General features: G+C 52.4%; 3 protein-coding genes across 3 annotated transcripts; 2 read left to right on the top strand and 1 right to left on the bottom strand.

The window, feature by feature from the left end:
* Nucleotides 1–552: 552 nt before the first annotated feature.
* On the bottom strand, nucleotides 553–2,564 carry ACET3X_008363 (uncharacterized protein; the record flags this gene model as incomplete). Its single annotated transcript, XM_069454528.1, has 2 exons — nucleotides 553–2,417; nucleotides 2,489–2,564. 2 exons carry the CDS (start codon nucleotides 2,562–2,564, stop codon nucleotides 553–555), a joined length of 1,941 nt encoding a protein of 646 aa, XP_069303965.1.
* A 3,260-nt stretch (nucleotides 2,565–5,824) lies between these two features.
* ACET3X_008362 (uncharacterized protein) lies at nucleotides 5,825–9,116 on the top strand. Its single transcript, XM_069454526.1, has 3 exons — nucleotides 5,825–6,044; nucleotides 6,097–6,285; nucleotides 6,334–9,116. The coding sequence occupies exons 1-3, from the start codon at nucleotides 6,042–6,044 to the stop codon at nucleotides 8,620–8,622; spliced, it is 2,481 nt and encodes an 826-aa protein (XP_069303964.1). The 5' UTR covers nucleotides 5,825–6,041; the 3' UTR covers nucleotides 8,623–9,116.
* Nucleotides 9,117–12,984: 3,868 nt separating this feature from the next.
* Nucleotides 12,985–14,774, top strand: ACET3X_008361 (uncharacterized protein; the record flags this gene model as incomplete). The annotated part of the gene is made up of 6 exons (XM_069454525.1): nucleotides 12,985–13,074; nucleotides 13,122–13,193; nucleotides 13,245–13,331; nucleotides 13,385–13,516; nucleotides 13,566–14,417; nucleotides 14,466–14,774. The coding sequence occupies 6 exons, from the start codon at nucleotides 12,985–12,987 to the stop codon at nucleotides 14,772–14,774; spliced, it is 1,542 nt and encodes a 513-aa protein (XP_069303963.1).
* Between the last annotated feature and the right edge of the window lie 27 nt (nucleotides 14,775–14,801).

Here is a 14,801-nt window from a genome sequence, read left to right as displayed (position 1 = left end):
GGGCACGAGCAGCTGTCGCGCCACACCTGGGGCTATGTCAGTTTTCCCTCTCCAACTGTGGCAGCCAATCATCTTCACATATGCACAATCGATGCTTTGCAGCCGTGAGCGATACGCTTGTTTCATCTTCATTCATTCCCCCTCCATCTATGGGCGCTCGCACTTGAACCCCATACAACTCTACTATACATGTAGGCGCCTGGGTGCTGCGCTAGCTTCCCTTGCACCTTCTGTGCCCCTTCCCACACGCGACCTCCCAGGGCAAGTAGGCCCCGAGTTCTACCGTGATATCGTCAGCCGTAAAGTCCCTTCCAACGCCATCCAATTGATGCTGCTACGCCCTACAAATGCCACCTCGCTCTCGTTGAGCCAATGGTAGCCGAATTACAAAAGTGGGTATCGTGGTGAAGAAAATATATGTGTAAAGAAACAAGCAAAACGCTTTTCGTGTCATCCCAAGAAGAGGCATGGCGGACATCAGACACAGAGAGAGTGTAGTTTGCGAAGAGAGACAACAGACCAGGATGCGTACCAGCAGAAAATCCGGGCTTTTTAGATGAGCAAAAAGTCCCAGTTTTTCTGTCGCATCATGTCCCGCCAGTGGACACTCCGTGTGTCGCCTTTCGCAAGGTTGTCGTCGTTGACCCGCCATACCTCCTCAAGGAGGTTCTTGACTCTTCCGTAAGAGCCAAAGTTTGCAGCTTCGCCCAAAAGGGCTGAGCGCTCCGCAAACATGCTGCGGAATCCTGATTGCTGCACTGAGATTGAGCCAGCGACTAAAAGTGGCCATACGAGCGATCGGTCGAATCCATCGGGACCAGCAGGAATGTACTCCATAGCCTTGCAGAGAGCGCTGACTAGGTTGACGAATGTGGGCGATGTGCGGTCAAAGTCCGGCACCAGGCTGCACAAGTAGATGCGGGCGGCTAAACGGTAGACTGCGGTCATGTTGCGGCGAAGCTGCCTAGGAAGAATTTCCCCGGTAGACGTGTAGGCGCTGTTGAGGGATCCCTGAGGAGGCTCAGTCAAACTGATTTGCTCACCGAGGAGCTTGATGTGCGCGCAGAGCTGCACGACGTCCATATTCTCGTTCTTTAGCGCCTCGAGACAAGCAATCTCTGAAATCAGATACATGATCCGGTCTTCGCAGCCCATGAGTTCGGCAAGGCCAGAAGAAGCGTCGGCGATAAGCTTCTCGCGGTAAGTGTCAGCGAAAGAAGGTGTCCTGCCCAGCATAGTAGCACCGAGAATGTCGATCCAAGAAGCTAGTGTCATGTTGAATGGAGGCTGAGCATGTGCTTGTCCATTCATCGCAATCATCTGCGCAGGGAGCTCGAGCCTGTGGACAAGGTTCTGAACTGCTTCAAAATGGCCATGCCATGGGATATCCATGAGGCCGTCGTTGAAGCGGCCAACTGAGCACTGGAAAAAGATCATACCAAGCGCGGCCTCAAGAGTTTGGCCATGCTGGCTGTCACTGTAGAGCGCCGCAGTAAGCTGCTGGACTGTTTCACCGCGATGTCGCTGGATGTCCTGGTCGATCTGTTCTCCCACAAGGTTCTGGGTCGTCTTCATGTGTAGCGCGGATATGCTCATACAGCAGTGCAGATAGGCTTTGTTAGACTCAAGCGCGGGTATGATGACATCGCGTTGTGCTGCGCCGGGTTGATTTGTCTCGAGGACTGGAAAGGCTGTGGGCATGATGTTTTCGAGGAAATGGCTGAGAAGGTGGCGATCGCAGTCTTCGACCTGAATGGACGGCTGGTGAGACGGGCTGAAAGTACCACCGGTGGTGTAATCAAAGATGGGGAATTCGAGAGGCTCCTCGATGTAGGACGCGCGGCGCTCAAAGTAGTCCTTCTGTATCCAGTCATCGGAAGGGTACATGTTGCCAGCAGCTGGTGGGGTTTGGTAGTGACTGTAAGATGATAGTGTGGAATCGCGACGGGTTGGGATGTCGTTGATGAACATTTGGCTCTCGGTCTTGATATCAATGTCGTAGGGCACATAGTGACCTGGGTGGGCGAAGGCTGGGGCGAACATTGGGGGAGGCATTGTCGAGTTGTAAAAGTCGGATGCAACGGGAGGGTTGAAGTTGTAGTCCAGCGAGTTTTGGGAGTCGACAGAGGGTGCCCGGGTGCAGCTGACGCCGTCCGAAAATGTGTCGGCGGTTTGCATTGAATGGCAAAGGCTTGGTGGTGTGTTGGTGCCCATGGCGCCGCTCTGTGCTGTCTTCTCGTTGAGCTTGGTGCGCTTGATGATGTTTTTGATGACTTCTTTTTGTGTTCGCCTTTGCTCATTGTTACTCCACCACATTGGCCTCTTGTATTCGCACTTGAGACCAAGGTGTTTGCAGGCACGGCAAGATGGTTTTCCTTCATCACACTTCTTCCGTCGCAGGCGACATGTGAAGCACCCTGCAGAGCTCCCGTTAGTCGATTGTCCATGCGCGGGATCCCTGCATGCACATGGAAAGGGTGGTCCTTACCTGATCGTGAACGACGGTGCATTTTTGCTGCAGCTTGTTGTTTTGCTGCGTTGGCAGCATTTGCGGTCCCTACCATGGTTGAGGACTGTTTGGTAGCGGATGGGGGAGCGGACGAGGAGGACATGGACGCTTGATGTACCCAGAGCGGTGGTATATGAGGAAAGCCAGTAAACAATGCGACAATAACGACTAACGCGCGACGGGACGATTCGTAAGGGACAGGATGGCAGGGCTCGACCGGGCTGCTCGTAATTAAAGATGGGTATTCAAAGCCTGACCAGCGGGCTTGAGGTGAAGGAAGGAGCGGAACCAAATTATGCGGTCTACCTGTTGCGTGGAGATGTATTAGTGAGAGACAAGTACCTTATATCTACCACGAACGGCAGATTTGTTCACAAATATTGCTGAATCTATTCTTGGAGACGCTGCTATCTGGCCAGGTGGTCGTCCAACGGGAGGGAGATGCGAACGCCGTGCAGCATGTCGACACGGCCTGTTGATTGGACGACTAGTCTCTGGCGTGCAGCCCGATGTCGACATTTGGGGTCATTCTGTGCTCCTTGCTATTTTGGGGCTCTCTTACCCGCCGCGCTAAGCTCAACTTGCAGTGCTTAGCGCGCATCTCTCCACGGCTATCGATCGGCTTACTGGTCCCCGCAACGACTTTGGCAAGTTAAATGACCCATTTAGTACTGGCAGCATAGGACCATGTCGCCTTGAGAGTTTTCGCTGACTGGGGCCGTGTGCCTTGATCCCCCTCTTGACCCAACCTCCTTGCGGGGCACTATCGAGCTGCATCCAGAAAGGACCTAGGAAACACATGCAGCGGTTGCGATAAGTGGCCGGCCCGGACGTTGTTGGTGGCCTTGTGCAGATGCGCAGATCCGGACTGCAGCGTGCCAAGTCTGTACGCACATGATAGCATGGCATCTGCAAGGCCCGTATACGTCGTGTGTCGGTACCTATCCTCGTGTCGACCCCGAGGAATGTACAGTGACTCGTGGTACCGCGCGATGCGGCTGTTGTTCACGTCTATTCGCTTGTGCTACATTGAGCCAGAACGTTCGGGCACTGAGGATGGGGTCACGCAGGCTCGAGGCGGCCCAATTCGCGTCCACACTGTCGCGATCATTTCCACAGCGGGACTTGACCAGCTAGTAGCTACGCGAACGAAAACGTAGACCGCATTGTCGACCAAACACGGCAGGTCGGTTGATGGTGTTTTCCCGAGCTACGCGGGAGGGGGCAAGTCGAGTGGGTGAGCCTTCGAGTAACGCGGCGAGTTGGCACAGCACGACAGGCTGTGGCATCCAGTCAGCATGCACTCCCACGCGAATCAAGTCGCTTGTGCATATCAATGGGGTTGGAATTTGCAGGACAAGCTTTTCCTAGCGAGTCCTTGTGCCCAATGACAACATGCAGCGTGCTAGCTTACACTGCGGGGCAAGCCACCGGCTCGGAGAGCTCGGTGGGCAACAGGGAAGGGCCGGTGCTAAACATAGGCCCTTAATTGTTTCCTCAACGTCGAGCAAATGCCCATAATTAGTGGGCGTACTGCATGCCTGCACGAAATGTGAACCGAGGCCCTTTCGGGATGTGATACCGTCTGCAACACACACGATTGGTTACCGACAATTGCAATCAATACTTGGTAGTCCACGAATGGCCCTCGAGTAACCAGGTACCTCCTCGGATGCCAGGGCTTCGCAGGATGGCTCACCTGACAATGCGGATTCATGCCTCATGGCCATGTTCCCGCTACAAGCCGCTTTTCTTCCCCGGTATTTGGAAATGATGCTGCCATGTATGTGTGCATCCTGTTGGACGCTCAAGGTGGTGGATGGAGCGAGATAGATTGAGACGACGGATCTGGCTAATGGACACGACTCAACAACCTCTACGCTCGCTTCCTGGTCTTTACTTGGAACCGCAGTGAATAGTAAACTAAACAAATCTTCCGCGCCATAGGCAGAACTTTGAAAAAAAGCCAGAAGCTCACCAGAGCAGTGTGACTCTTCGTAATGCATGCAAATGTGGACCGGTTGCCGTCCTGCTGGAATTTCACGAACTATGCAGCGTGTAGCACAAGAAACGGAAATTCTGTTCAGCTTGGCGCGGTTTGTTCAAGTTGCTCGGGACCATGCTTGCACAAGTTGCGGTCTAGTAGTCCGGTCGTGGGAAGCCGTCTTCGCACGCTGATTCGCTTTGCACAACCACGCTTCCGCGAGACCATCGTAATGATGGGACACACAAGAGACAAAAGACGCGGCTGGCCGCAGGACTTTGCGGTCACGGGCTCGTGGTGTAGGAGCTTTCTGAGCGACCGTTGGTCGGCATGTTGATGAGGGTCCCATGGCGAGCCGTCACGAGAGAGAGCCGTCGGTGGGCTAGATGGGTAGTATGCAACGGTCGGAGCAGCGGTCTGCCATGGCATCACAACGGTAGCAGAGAGCCGGTGGGACGCTTGTGAAATGAGTCAAGACGGTGCCCGCTATCGGAATTTGTGCCAGCCAGCCCAGGTCGCACGACAAGGCAAAAGACATCGAGGTAGGTCCGGCGAGCATGAAAGCTTCGGATCCGCGATTATAGCGATGACGACAAGGCCCGGCGTGCGCGAGTCGTCGGTGGCTTGCCGGGCTGCACGCAGCCGTCGAGCACGGAACGCAACCGCATGTGATATGTTTGTGCCAATATCGCTTGCTGCATATCGCTGATGAGGCTGTCGGTTAGTGACCTCAACCAGCCACAGCCTTGGAACGCCCCGAACCGAAGCTTCACCGACACAGCACAGCGAGGTCGACAGGTCACTCGAGGGGCCATTGCACCCGTCACTTGACCGTGGCCATGGTGGCGCTGGCGATGCGACTGGAGGAAAGTAGCCCCGAGGTACGTACTCTGGGGCGGCGCAGGAACAACGAAGCGGCCAACAGCACGCGTGCACGGCATGGCCAGCTCAGATCTTCGTCGCATCTGCCCTCGACAAGCGGCCACACGATCCGCTGCCGTCGACCCTGATCCTGAGTGGACCCGCGGCGACCCTGGCCTTTTCATGCGTCTGGCCTGCGCTGCAGCAGCAGCGAGATATTAATGGCATTTAAGTGTCCCCATCGAGCACAATTAGCCCGCAAGCCAATCTGCACTCGAGCGAATGGGCGCCCTCTCACGCCCTCTCAACGCTCGAGTCTAAGCGCCAGCCTAAACCGCGACCAGCATGCGGGCGGGAAAGGCCCGGATTCACATTGGCCGAAGAGCGGTGTCTCTCGACAGCCCCAATGCCTCAGTGGCCGGCTTAAGCAGGCATGCGCTGTCTCGTGCAGCAAGCTCCAATGTGATACCCTCGAACCACATACCCCCACCGTCAACGGCGCCCAAGCAGCCTCTACAAAAGACTCTCAAGCGCTCTCCACCCGAAGGGTCCCTTTCTCCGTTTTCGATCGTTGTGCTGTTACCGTGTGTGTGCCATGCTCGCGACATTCGCTCGGAATAGTTGTTAGCAGTCTTCCGAACAACCGTATTCCCGACTACAGAGCGTCCACACTGCAAACCCGTGATCATGGTAAGATAAACTTCACGCCTCGCTCCACACGCGATTTTAACATCTCCATCAGCAGGCCATGACACCCATCACCCCGCTGGAGCCGGGCGTGGAAATGTTCGAACGAGGAAAGGCGCAGTCGTTCTTTTCCAGCGCTCTAACGGTCCGGTCATCGCTAGAACGTCCACTTTCTCATATCAGTGTCGCGTATACAGACATCGAAGATGATTCTAGCGAATTCGAGGAGTTCAGTGGCTCGTCCGTATGTTTTCCCTGGCCCGACCGCATATGCGGCACTAACCCCACACAGAGCGACAACAGGCGAAGTCAAACAACAATATCGACGTTCGAGGAAGTACAGACTCCTGGGGAAGAGGTACGGCCACAGTTTGCCTATTGGCCGGAGCGAAAGTCAGTAGAGGGTCCTAAAGGGCCACACCTCTTCCGTGCTTCTGTATCATCCAACGACTTTCTACACGACGACGTCCAAGTAATGCAAATGTCGCCTTTACTGCCAAAAGAAACTCCACTCCGTCATCCAACCTCGTTCCGAGAAGCTACTCCAGAAACCATTGTCCCTCAAAGAGAGTACAACAACATCGCTCTAGCCGTTGCCCACTTGGACAATGCTGAAGTGCGTGCCTGGACTTCCAAAGACGTAGCTACCTGGATGTATCAAAACGGCTTCGAAGACGACGTAATTGACAAGTTCATCCAGCACGACATCTCAGGTGCCGTTTTGCTAGATTTGCAATTCGACGATCTAAAGGAGTTGGAAATCCAGTCCTTCGGCAAGAGACATCAATTGTGGAACCAGATCGACTCGCTGCGCACCGCGGACGGCCTGATGTCGCCAACTGCTCCAGCAGCCATTCCAACTCCGTTCGAGGATATTGAGCGGCCATGTACAGAGGCAAGGAACAGGTCCAAGAGCAAGGGCCGAAAGGCTAGTCGACGCGACAAGTCGCGAGGGCGTCATTTGACAGACGATGTCATCACTCCTGCGCATTCCGTCTCCATCGTAGCGATCGAACAACTGCTGCCTAAGCCGCACGTATGCGCAAAGGGTGAGCGATGCGCTAAATGGAGAAAGCAACAGAGGCAGCTTGCCAGACTTCAGCAGGAACACGGCTTTCCGATTTCTCCCGAGAAGGGTGGTCATATCTTCATTGCTGGCGACCCGGGCAACCCTCAGACGGCATCGCACGCTGTTGAGAATGTTCACCGCCCTAACTCAGAAGCTACTCCTTCGGTTGTGGTACCGTCCGTGGTAGCATCATCCGATGTGTTGGGGCCTGGCCAGCTACCTGACTTTACTCTCCAAGACTTACAAAAGTTCGAGCAACGCGACCCGCAAGACAACGTGCGACAATTCCTTACCCTACAGGGTCAACAGCAGCCCTTTGTCAGCGCTACGCCAATCGAGGCTCCTCCAACCCCACCTACAGAATCATACCCACCTCGTCCTTTCCTGGTGATACCACAGCAACAGCACTACCCGCAGGTTTCAGCCTTTTCCGCATCTACATCGGCGCATACCACAAAGTCTTTCGATCCTTTCAGTCAGACACCTTCAACTCCAGCTCTGCATCCACCAGAGTTTATGCCAGCTCCCCACTCGAACCTCAAGAGCCTTCCCAAATTGACAATTCCCCCAGCACGTTCAATGTCCGCCCAGCCCGTTGGTAACCCACGCAATGGAATCCCAACACACCAGTACCTCGCTCCCGACACCGCTTTCTCGCCATGTAGGACAGCATCACCGGGTGGCGTCTACCGGTTCGGTACGCCGTTCTCCGAGATGGACGTCCCTGTGACTGCTGTGCAACCCGAGCCACTTAGTCGTGACACAAGCCAGTCCGTGCCTCCGAACATGCAATACCAACCCCAAATCCAAAGGGCTGGATCGCGTCATGACCGCCGACGCCCTTCGTTGCCTATGCCGGTGCTTGCTGAAGACCGCGTGTTCAGCCCAACGGCTCATTCAGACGACGACACCCTGCGGGAGACCATCTTCGACGACTCCGTCAGCACTAGTGACAGCGCTAGCTCGTCGCCACTCAAAGCTACTAAGCCGTTCGACAGCGAAGCTGGCGACACTGTTGCGCCCCTGCACAAGGGAGGCTTCGTGTACAAGGGTGTGAACCACCACGGCTGGATGAAGAAGCGACGTACCAAGCTTCTGCGTCACGAATGGCAAGACCACCACTTCCGCCTCCAGGGCACAATGCTGGCTATGCACCCTAACGAGCTACCATCATCCTCCGCGTTACAGACTATTGATGTGGATGATTATGCCATAGCATGCTCATCGCTCGCTTCCAACAAGCTCTCTGCCAAGTTCAAGGCTCTGAAACTCTCTTCGGGTCATCACAAGGAGAAGACTTCCGCTTCCACTCCTGCGTTCGAGTTTCAGCTTGTACCTGCCGCGCCTGGAAAGGGCGATGTCAAGAAGGTTATGCCGAACGGCAAGGTGCAACACTTTGCCGTGACCACCAAAGACCAGAGGATCGACTGGATGCGCGAGCTCATGTTGGCCAAGGCCTTGAAGGCTAAGAGCGACGGCTACGAAGTCAACGTCAACGGCGCCAATATGTGATCGCCACAGCAAGGTGTACCTCGTCTTTTCTTTTCTTTTGTGTCTCTTTTTGTCTAGCAAGCGAGCGTTTTATCTGTCCTTTACTGATTTTGCGCAATCTCCTCTTCCTCAGTTCGATCATGACCCGCTATTATACCCTTTCTGTTGACACTGTTTGCTACACGCCGCATGTTACTGTTCTTGATGTCTTCTCCTAATCTTTTGGAGATAGCATACGTTTATTTTTATTACTACATACATCTAAAGACTTGGAACGGTGAACGAGGCCGCAAGGCATGGAACGTTGTTGGCTATTTTTGGCTTGGACTTGGTAATGTTTGAGGTTTTGCATTGTTATGTGCTCGAACCTGAGAGTCTTGCAACAATCATTTATTGACTAGGGTGGTATTATGTTGTTGATCAAAAGCTGTCGTTACGTCGAGGTCGAGCGAGATGGGTGTAGGAGTGGGGCGGAAAGGTGGAGGAAAACTATGGCACTATCCATGAATACGATGAACATTATACGATATACCCCTTCTGTGTCCACGTAAGGCTAACAATTCATCACCGCTCTCCGAAACGTTTGCGCTTCCCGGTCAGTTCGAAACACTCGGTTTCCGATGTGACACTCGGGGGCCAGCCGGCGGTGTGCGTTGTACACTCCCGGCCGACGCAGCCCCATCACAAAACCACGTCGCCCCTAAACACGTCAACCATAATCTCCGTCAATATGCCCATAAATAACGATTAATTATCCACTATTACTCTGGATTCACATTCAAAATCAGGTTATTACTAACACACGTCTTAAGGCCTAAAGTACATGTCACGCATGATCCGTTCGCATGATTTCCCGCATGAACAGCCGTCACCCTCCCTCGAAACGATATCCAATATGTGATATGCTAAGCAAAAAACACGATGGGGGTAATAAAAAGTATCCTCCAAGAGGGTGTTCTATGAAATGCACTAGATAGGTTTTTGTTTCCCAAGGTGGTTAAGTTGTGAATGTGACAGACGTTCGATATTGCAATGTTCCAGTGGTAAACAGTCGTTACCGAAGGCATGGAGGATCGGTGGTACAATAGTCTGGGTCTTTTTCGGTCTTCGAAACTCTAGTATGTATTTGTGTGGCATCATGCGCTTCTCTTTGAAGTTACCAGGAGCAGATATGCGACACACCAACGTACCAACATATTAGAAGCTAAATGAAAAATTGATGATTGCAAATGAAGTCGTAGACTAACTCAAGACAATCTTCAGCTTCGAATTCTCATCCAAGCTTGTATTACTCTCGAGTCATCTGTCAGCAAATTAGAGGTCTAGTCATATCGCGCAGTCTCCGATTCGCGTACTAACCTGAAAGTTTGATAGTACAAATCCTGTCTTCTGCATCATTGTCGCACAGTTCCATCCCTGGGGCCCATTACTTTGATACCGTGACCTCTCACTTGGAGAGTCTGGGTGATCACGGACATATGAATGAACTAGGCTACCTACATAGGTGCACTTCCTTCACCACGACGATGTATGTTGCGGGGCAACATCGTACCGACAGCTGTCAAAATCGCCTGTGAATCGTGACATGAATGTAAACTGATAGATGGGACTGAATTGATGGTCCATGGGCGTGGGAATCGATGTCGTCACGATAGTAACGCTTGTTGACTACTTTTTGAGAGGAAAATGACTGATGGTTAGCTGGGGATGAGGTGGCAGACGAATAGCAGTTGCAATAGAACAACCTAGCAATCTCTTTTTGAGGGTAAAATGTGCCGTTAAACTGAAAAAATGCCCCCGTGTCGATCGATAATAGGAGCATAATTACTAGCAGTGCTCTCGAGGAATACGAAATATGTATTACAGCAGTAGTGGTAGGAGGTGTACGAAAGCAGCGTGGAAGTATTTTTTGTCAAATAAAATCGTGATTAAATTAATGGGACTAGCGATATAACTGAACAGTGCGATATCGTTCGATCGATTTTATATAGTAGGAATTCAAAAATAGACCAGCTGTCCTCCTAGGGTGGGTACATATAGTTCGATACAGGAAATGTAACCCAAGAGGCGAGAAACCGGTCACGCTCTGTCTGTGTTCCAATACTGAGACATGCTTGTAGTAGAGACAACATTGTGTAGAGCATTGGAGATAACTGTACGAGGCTCGTCGCGTAGTAGTTGATGACCGAATCGCAAGTGTAGAAATGCGTGTATGTGGCTTGCGAATGATCAAGTGTGCGTCGAGTGTTCTGAAGTGAAATAATGAGATGGTCTCATCGATGTAATAGAACTGATTGTCGTTGTGGTCTGTATGGGCGCTAGGTGAGGTACCGTTAACTGAGAAGTTTACTCCTCATCAACCTCACGCCTTTCGATAGGTAGACCATAAGGACGGCTTTCAAGTTTCCAACCAGCCTTGGCTTCAGCTTCGGGAGCTGCTTCACGCTTGCCGCCGATAGGTAGACCATAAGGACGACCCGGAAGTTGCCACCCAGCTTCAGCTTCAGCTTCAGCCTCACGCCTGTTGATAGTGGCGGGAGCAGCGTCAGCAACAGGTACTGGTAGAGCGGCACCGGAAACGGTGGCAGCGAGAATGGCGGAGGCGATGATGGCGTTGAGTCTCATGGTGTCGGATTATACAATCGTGGATAGCAATGAATGGTGGAGGTCGGGGCAGATCGACTATTGACCAAATGATTGATAGCGGTCCTTAAAGTTGTAGTCGGTGACGAAAGACATTAGTGCGGAAGAAGAGGAGTATTTAAACACGAATGACATAGACATACAAAGGCATCTAGTGGAGGCGTTTCGCTTCTCTACTGATTCCGAACTGCATGAATAGACCACTTCATTGCTCAATAGACTTGTGGAGTAAAGGTCAATGGGTGTCGTCCAACAGCGTAGTGGATACTCAGGTGAATGCGAATTTGTCAAGGGATCACTCTGAACAGAAGTAGGTCAAGACCAATACCAAGGCTTTACAACGCAAACGAGCTCGTCCAGACCATCAAAGGCTCAGTAGTTCACCGATACCTCGCGCCTAGAAGACCTCTAGCCTCCCATACCGGATGGCACAACGCCTGGAATACAAAGCACATACATTTTCTTGACAAAAAACCGAACAAGGGATTGCTTTGCTGTTGATAGAGGGCGTCAGGATGGGGGCCTGGTGTTGAGATTGCCTCTTTTGGGTTTGAATAGCCTCAATAGAAATCGGAGGCTTGGCGTGGATTACGTGCGCTCGGCCTCAGAGTGATGATGCGTCACCCGTCTGGAGTGAGCAGGTTATTGGAGTGAGCAATACCGTTTGCAAGGTAAGCTAGTAGAGGACTCAAAGCTGAGGTATTGGCGAATGTTCCAGTGGCTCGCATGCAGACGAGCCGCCCATAGAGGTATGGGTGAGCAGTATGACGCACATAAGCGCACATCAAGGTTGCTATCGTCGTAATAGGAAGGGTCAGGTTTTGCGCCCATTGATGAAATCAACTCTTTCCCAGTATATGATCTGCAAGATGGGACTCTATCGGCGTTATGTTGTAGGACAACACAGCGAGCGGTTTTGCGAAAGGGCCAAATGGACCACTTCTGAGAATGAAATGTTAGCCTGTCAACTCCCTCCAGTTGTCGGCTTGGGGAGGGTAGGCCGATACTTCTGGGAAGGTGGCAGGCTGCCTGTTGCTTCCGCGCAGGATGCATTTACCACCGTCGAACACGATGTGCATTGTTGGAAAGAGGCCCGTACATACATACTCCTTACTGGATGCCGCGTGCTGGGTTCCGGGTTCTCGGATCTCGGATCACGGATTATGCATGTCTGCTGGGCTGTGAATATGACAGATGTGCTTGCGCTGAAGCTACCGCCGACGACGCTGAGCTCTTTCCCATGCCTAAGAAGCCCGTCCACTTGCAAGATGAGTCTCTCTTGAGAGAATCGTCACCATGGTGTCTTCTACATTGTAATGAGCGAGCGCAGACTGTTTGAGAGCTGTTCTCTCGACGGCCACTGCTCGCGACGTCAACGTAAAGGTGATGGAGTAGCATGATGTAGCGAGATCTTGCCCAGCCCAGGTGCTTAGACGGCCGGCTGATTAAGCTAGCGCCACACGTGGCCTCGCGCCAACTTTTGGCGCGGGGAATTGTCGCGAATCAATGTAAGACGCCCATGAAAGTATGCATCCTAGAATAGCCAATTCAACGGCGCCTGCATTCAGAAGAGCGCTTTCGAACTTCTCGAGACGATCACCATGGGCTTGGTCGTCTTGCCATAATCGTAGCGGCTGCGGTCGACGACATATCACCACTCAGACGTCCGAGAAGCCCTACTATATCACCACACCGATATTCTACGTCAATGCAGCCCCCCATGTCGGCCACTTATATTCCATGGTCCTCGCGGACGTCACCAAGCGGTGGCACGAGCTCAAAGGAGAGAAAGCACTGCTATGCACTGGGACGGATGAACATGGCCTGAAGGTAGCTTTGCCCAACAGTGTAATGGTATTGCACTAATGCTACAGTAGGTCCAACGAGCAGCTGCCAAAGCTGGCATTGACCCGAAACTGTTTTGCGATAAAGGCGCTGAGATTTTCAGAGTACGCACAAACGCATAGCGGGCCTACACCATTGTTGCTTACCTGGACAAGGAACTTGCACGGAAAGCCGAGATCGCGAACGACTATTTCGTCCGGACGACGGATAGAGAACACAAGGAAGCTGTCGAGTATGCATGGGTACGAGACTTCAGAGTAGTCGGTAGAGAGTCATGGTAACTGATGGCGGATAGTACCTATTGCAAGAGAAGGGTCTCATATACGAGCAGAAGCATGAGGGGTGGTACTCAGTCACTGACGAATGCTTCTACCCACAATCAGCTGTACAACTATACCTGGATCCACCGACGGGGAGGAAAATTATGGTATGAGCTAGCTAGTCAACTGTAGTCGTCTGAGCTGACCAGCCTGCAGACATCCATCGAAACGGGCAGCGAAGTCGAATGGTCTTCGGAGATCAACTACCATTTCCGGCTCTCGGCATTCCAGGACAAACTGCTGGAGTTTTACAGGAATAATCCCGGGTGGATAACACCAGAACATCGCATGAAGGAGGTTGTGCAGGCCGTTGAATCGGGGTTGGAGGACTTGTCTATATCCCGACCATATGAACGACTCACATGGGGTATTCGAGTTCCCGGAGACGACTCACAAACCATTTACGTATGGCTTGACGCGCTCATGAACTATGCGACCAAGGCAGGATACCCATGGACACCGGGCCGTGAACAAGCTGGAGGCTGGCCCGCAGATTGCCATGTTATTGGTAAAGACATCGTTCGCTTCCACTGCATTTACTGGCCAGCCTTCCTTATGGCACTTGGACTTCCCCTACCTAAGAAGATTCTGGCTCACGCGCACTTGACACTTGGTGGGTCCAAGATGTCCAAGTCAACTGGAACAGTCGTCGATCCATTCCACGCCCTTGACCGGTTTGGACCGGATGTTATGCGCTTTTACTTGGCTCGTGAAGGCGGTATACAGGACGATATGAAATACGATAATTTGCGCATCATTGGATTGTACAATAATTTCCTGAGCCAGCAACTTGGCAATCTAGCTTCTCGTGTCACCCGAGGCAAGAGATGGAGCGTCAGAGGCGCAGTCGAACGTATGGGTGGAAGACCGGCGGAGGAGTGGGAGGAAGGACCAGGCTGCAAGTTTCGGAATAATTCTCTCGCCCAGGTCGCCTCGCAAGTAGACGCCTTATTTGATGCCTACGATCCGCGTAACGCTGTGTTTCGAATCACTGAGTTTGTCCGAGGAGTAAGTCCATGACTTCTTTTGAATTGTCACTTTACTGACAAAGCCAAGTCAAATGGGTTCTTTCAAATGTCAAAACCCTGGGACAAGGTTCTGGGCTTCGGTCCAGGCGAGCCTGGCGAAGATGTCGACAAGATTGTCTATCTTGCCGCTGAAGCACTTCGGATTACAGGCATCTTGCTACAGCCGTATATGCCCAACAAGGCACGCCTACTACTAGACCAGTTGGGCGTACACCACGATCGGAGAACCTTTGAATACTGCAAGCCTGATGCTGATCTAGACTACGGAACTCCATTCGTGGACCTGGGCACAGCGCACAAGGGCGTGCTTTTCCCGCCACTGTCGAGTCAGACGTAAGAAGTGTATATCCATGTGGAATATGTA

This window comes from Alternaria dauci, chromosome 8 (assembly GCF_042100115.1).
Source record: "Alternaria dauci strain A2016 chromosome 8, whole genome shotgun sequence".
In the NCBI taxonomy this organism is placed as follows: domain Eukaryota; kingdom Fungi; phylum Ascomycota; class Dothideomycetes; order Pleosporales; family Pleosporaceae; genus Alternaria; species Alternaria dauci.
The sequence above is the reverse complement of the archived record's forward strand: the minus strand, read 5'-3'. Positions and strand labels throughout refer to the sequence as shown.

Excerpts from the sequence above, each read along its gene's own strand:
- ACET3X_008362 (XM_069454526.1), top strand. Across the intron at positions 6,286-6,333 it reads AGGAGTTCAGTGGCTCGTCC|AGCGACAACAGGCGAAGTCA; the intron begins GTATGTTTTCCC and ends AACCCCACACAG.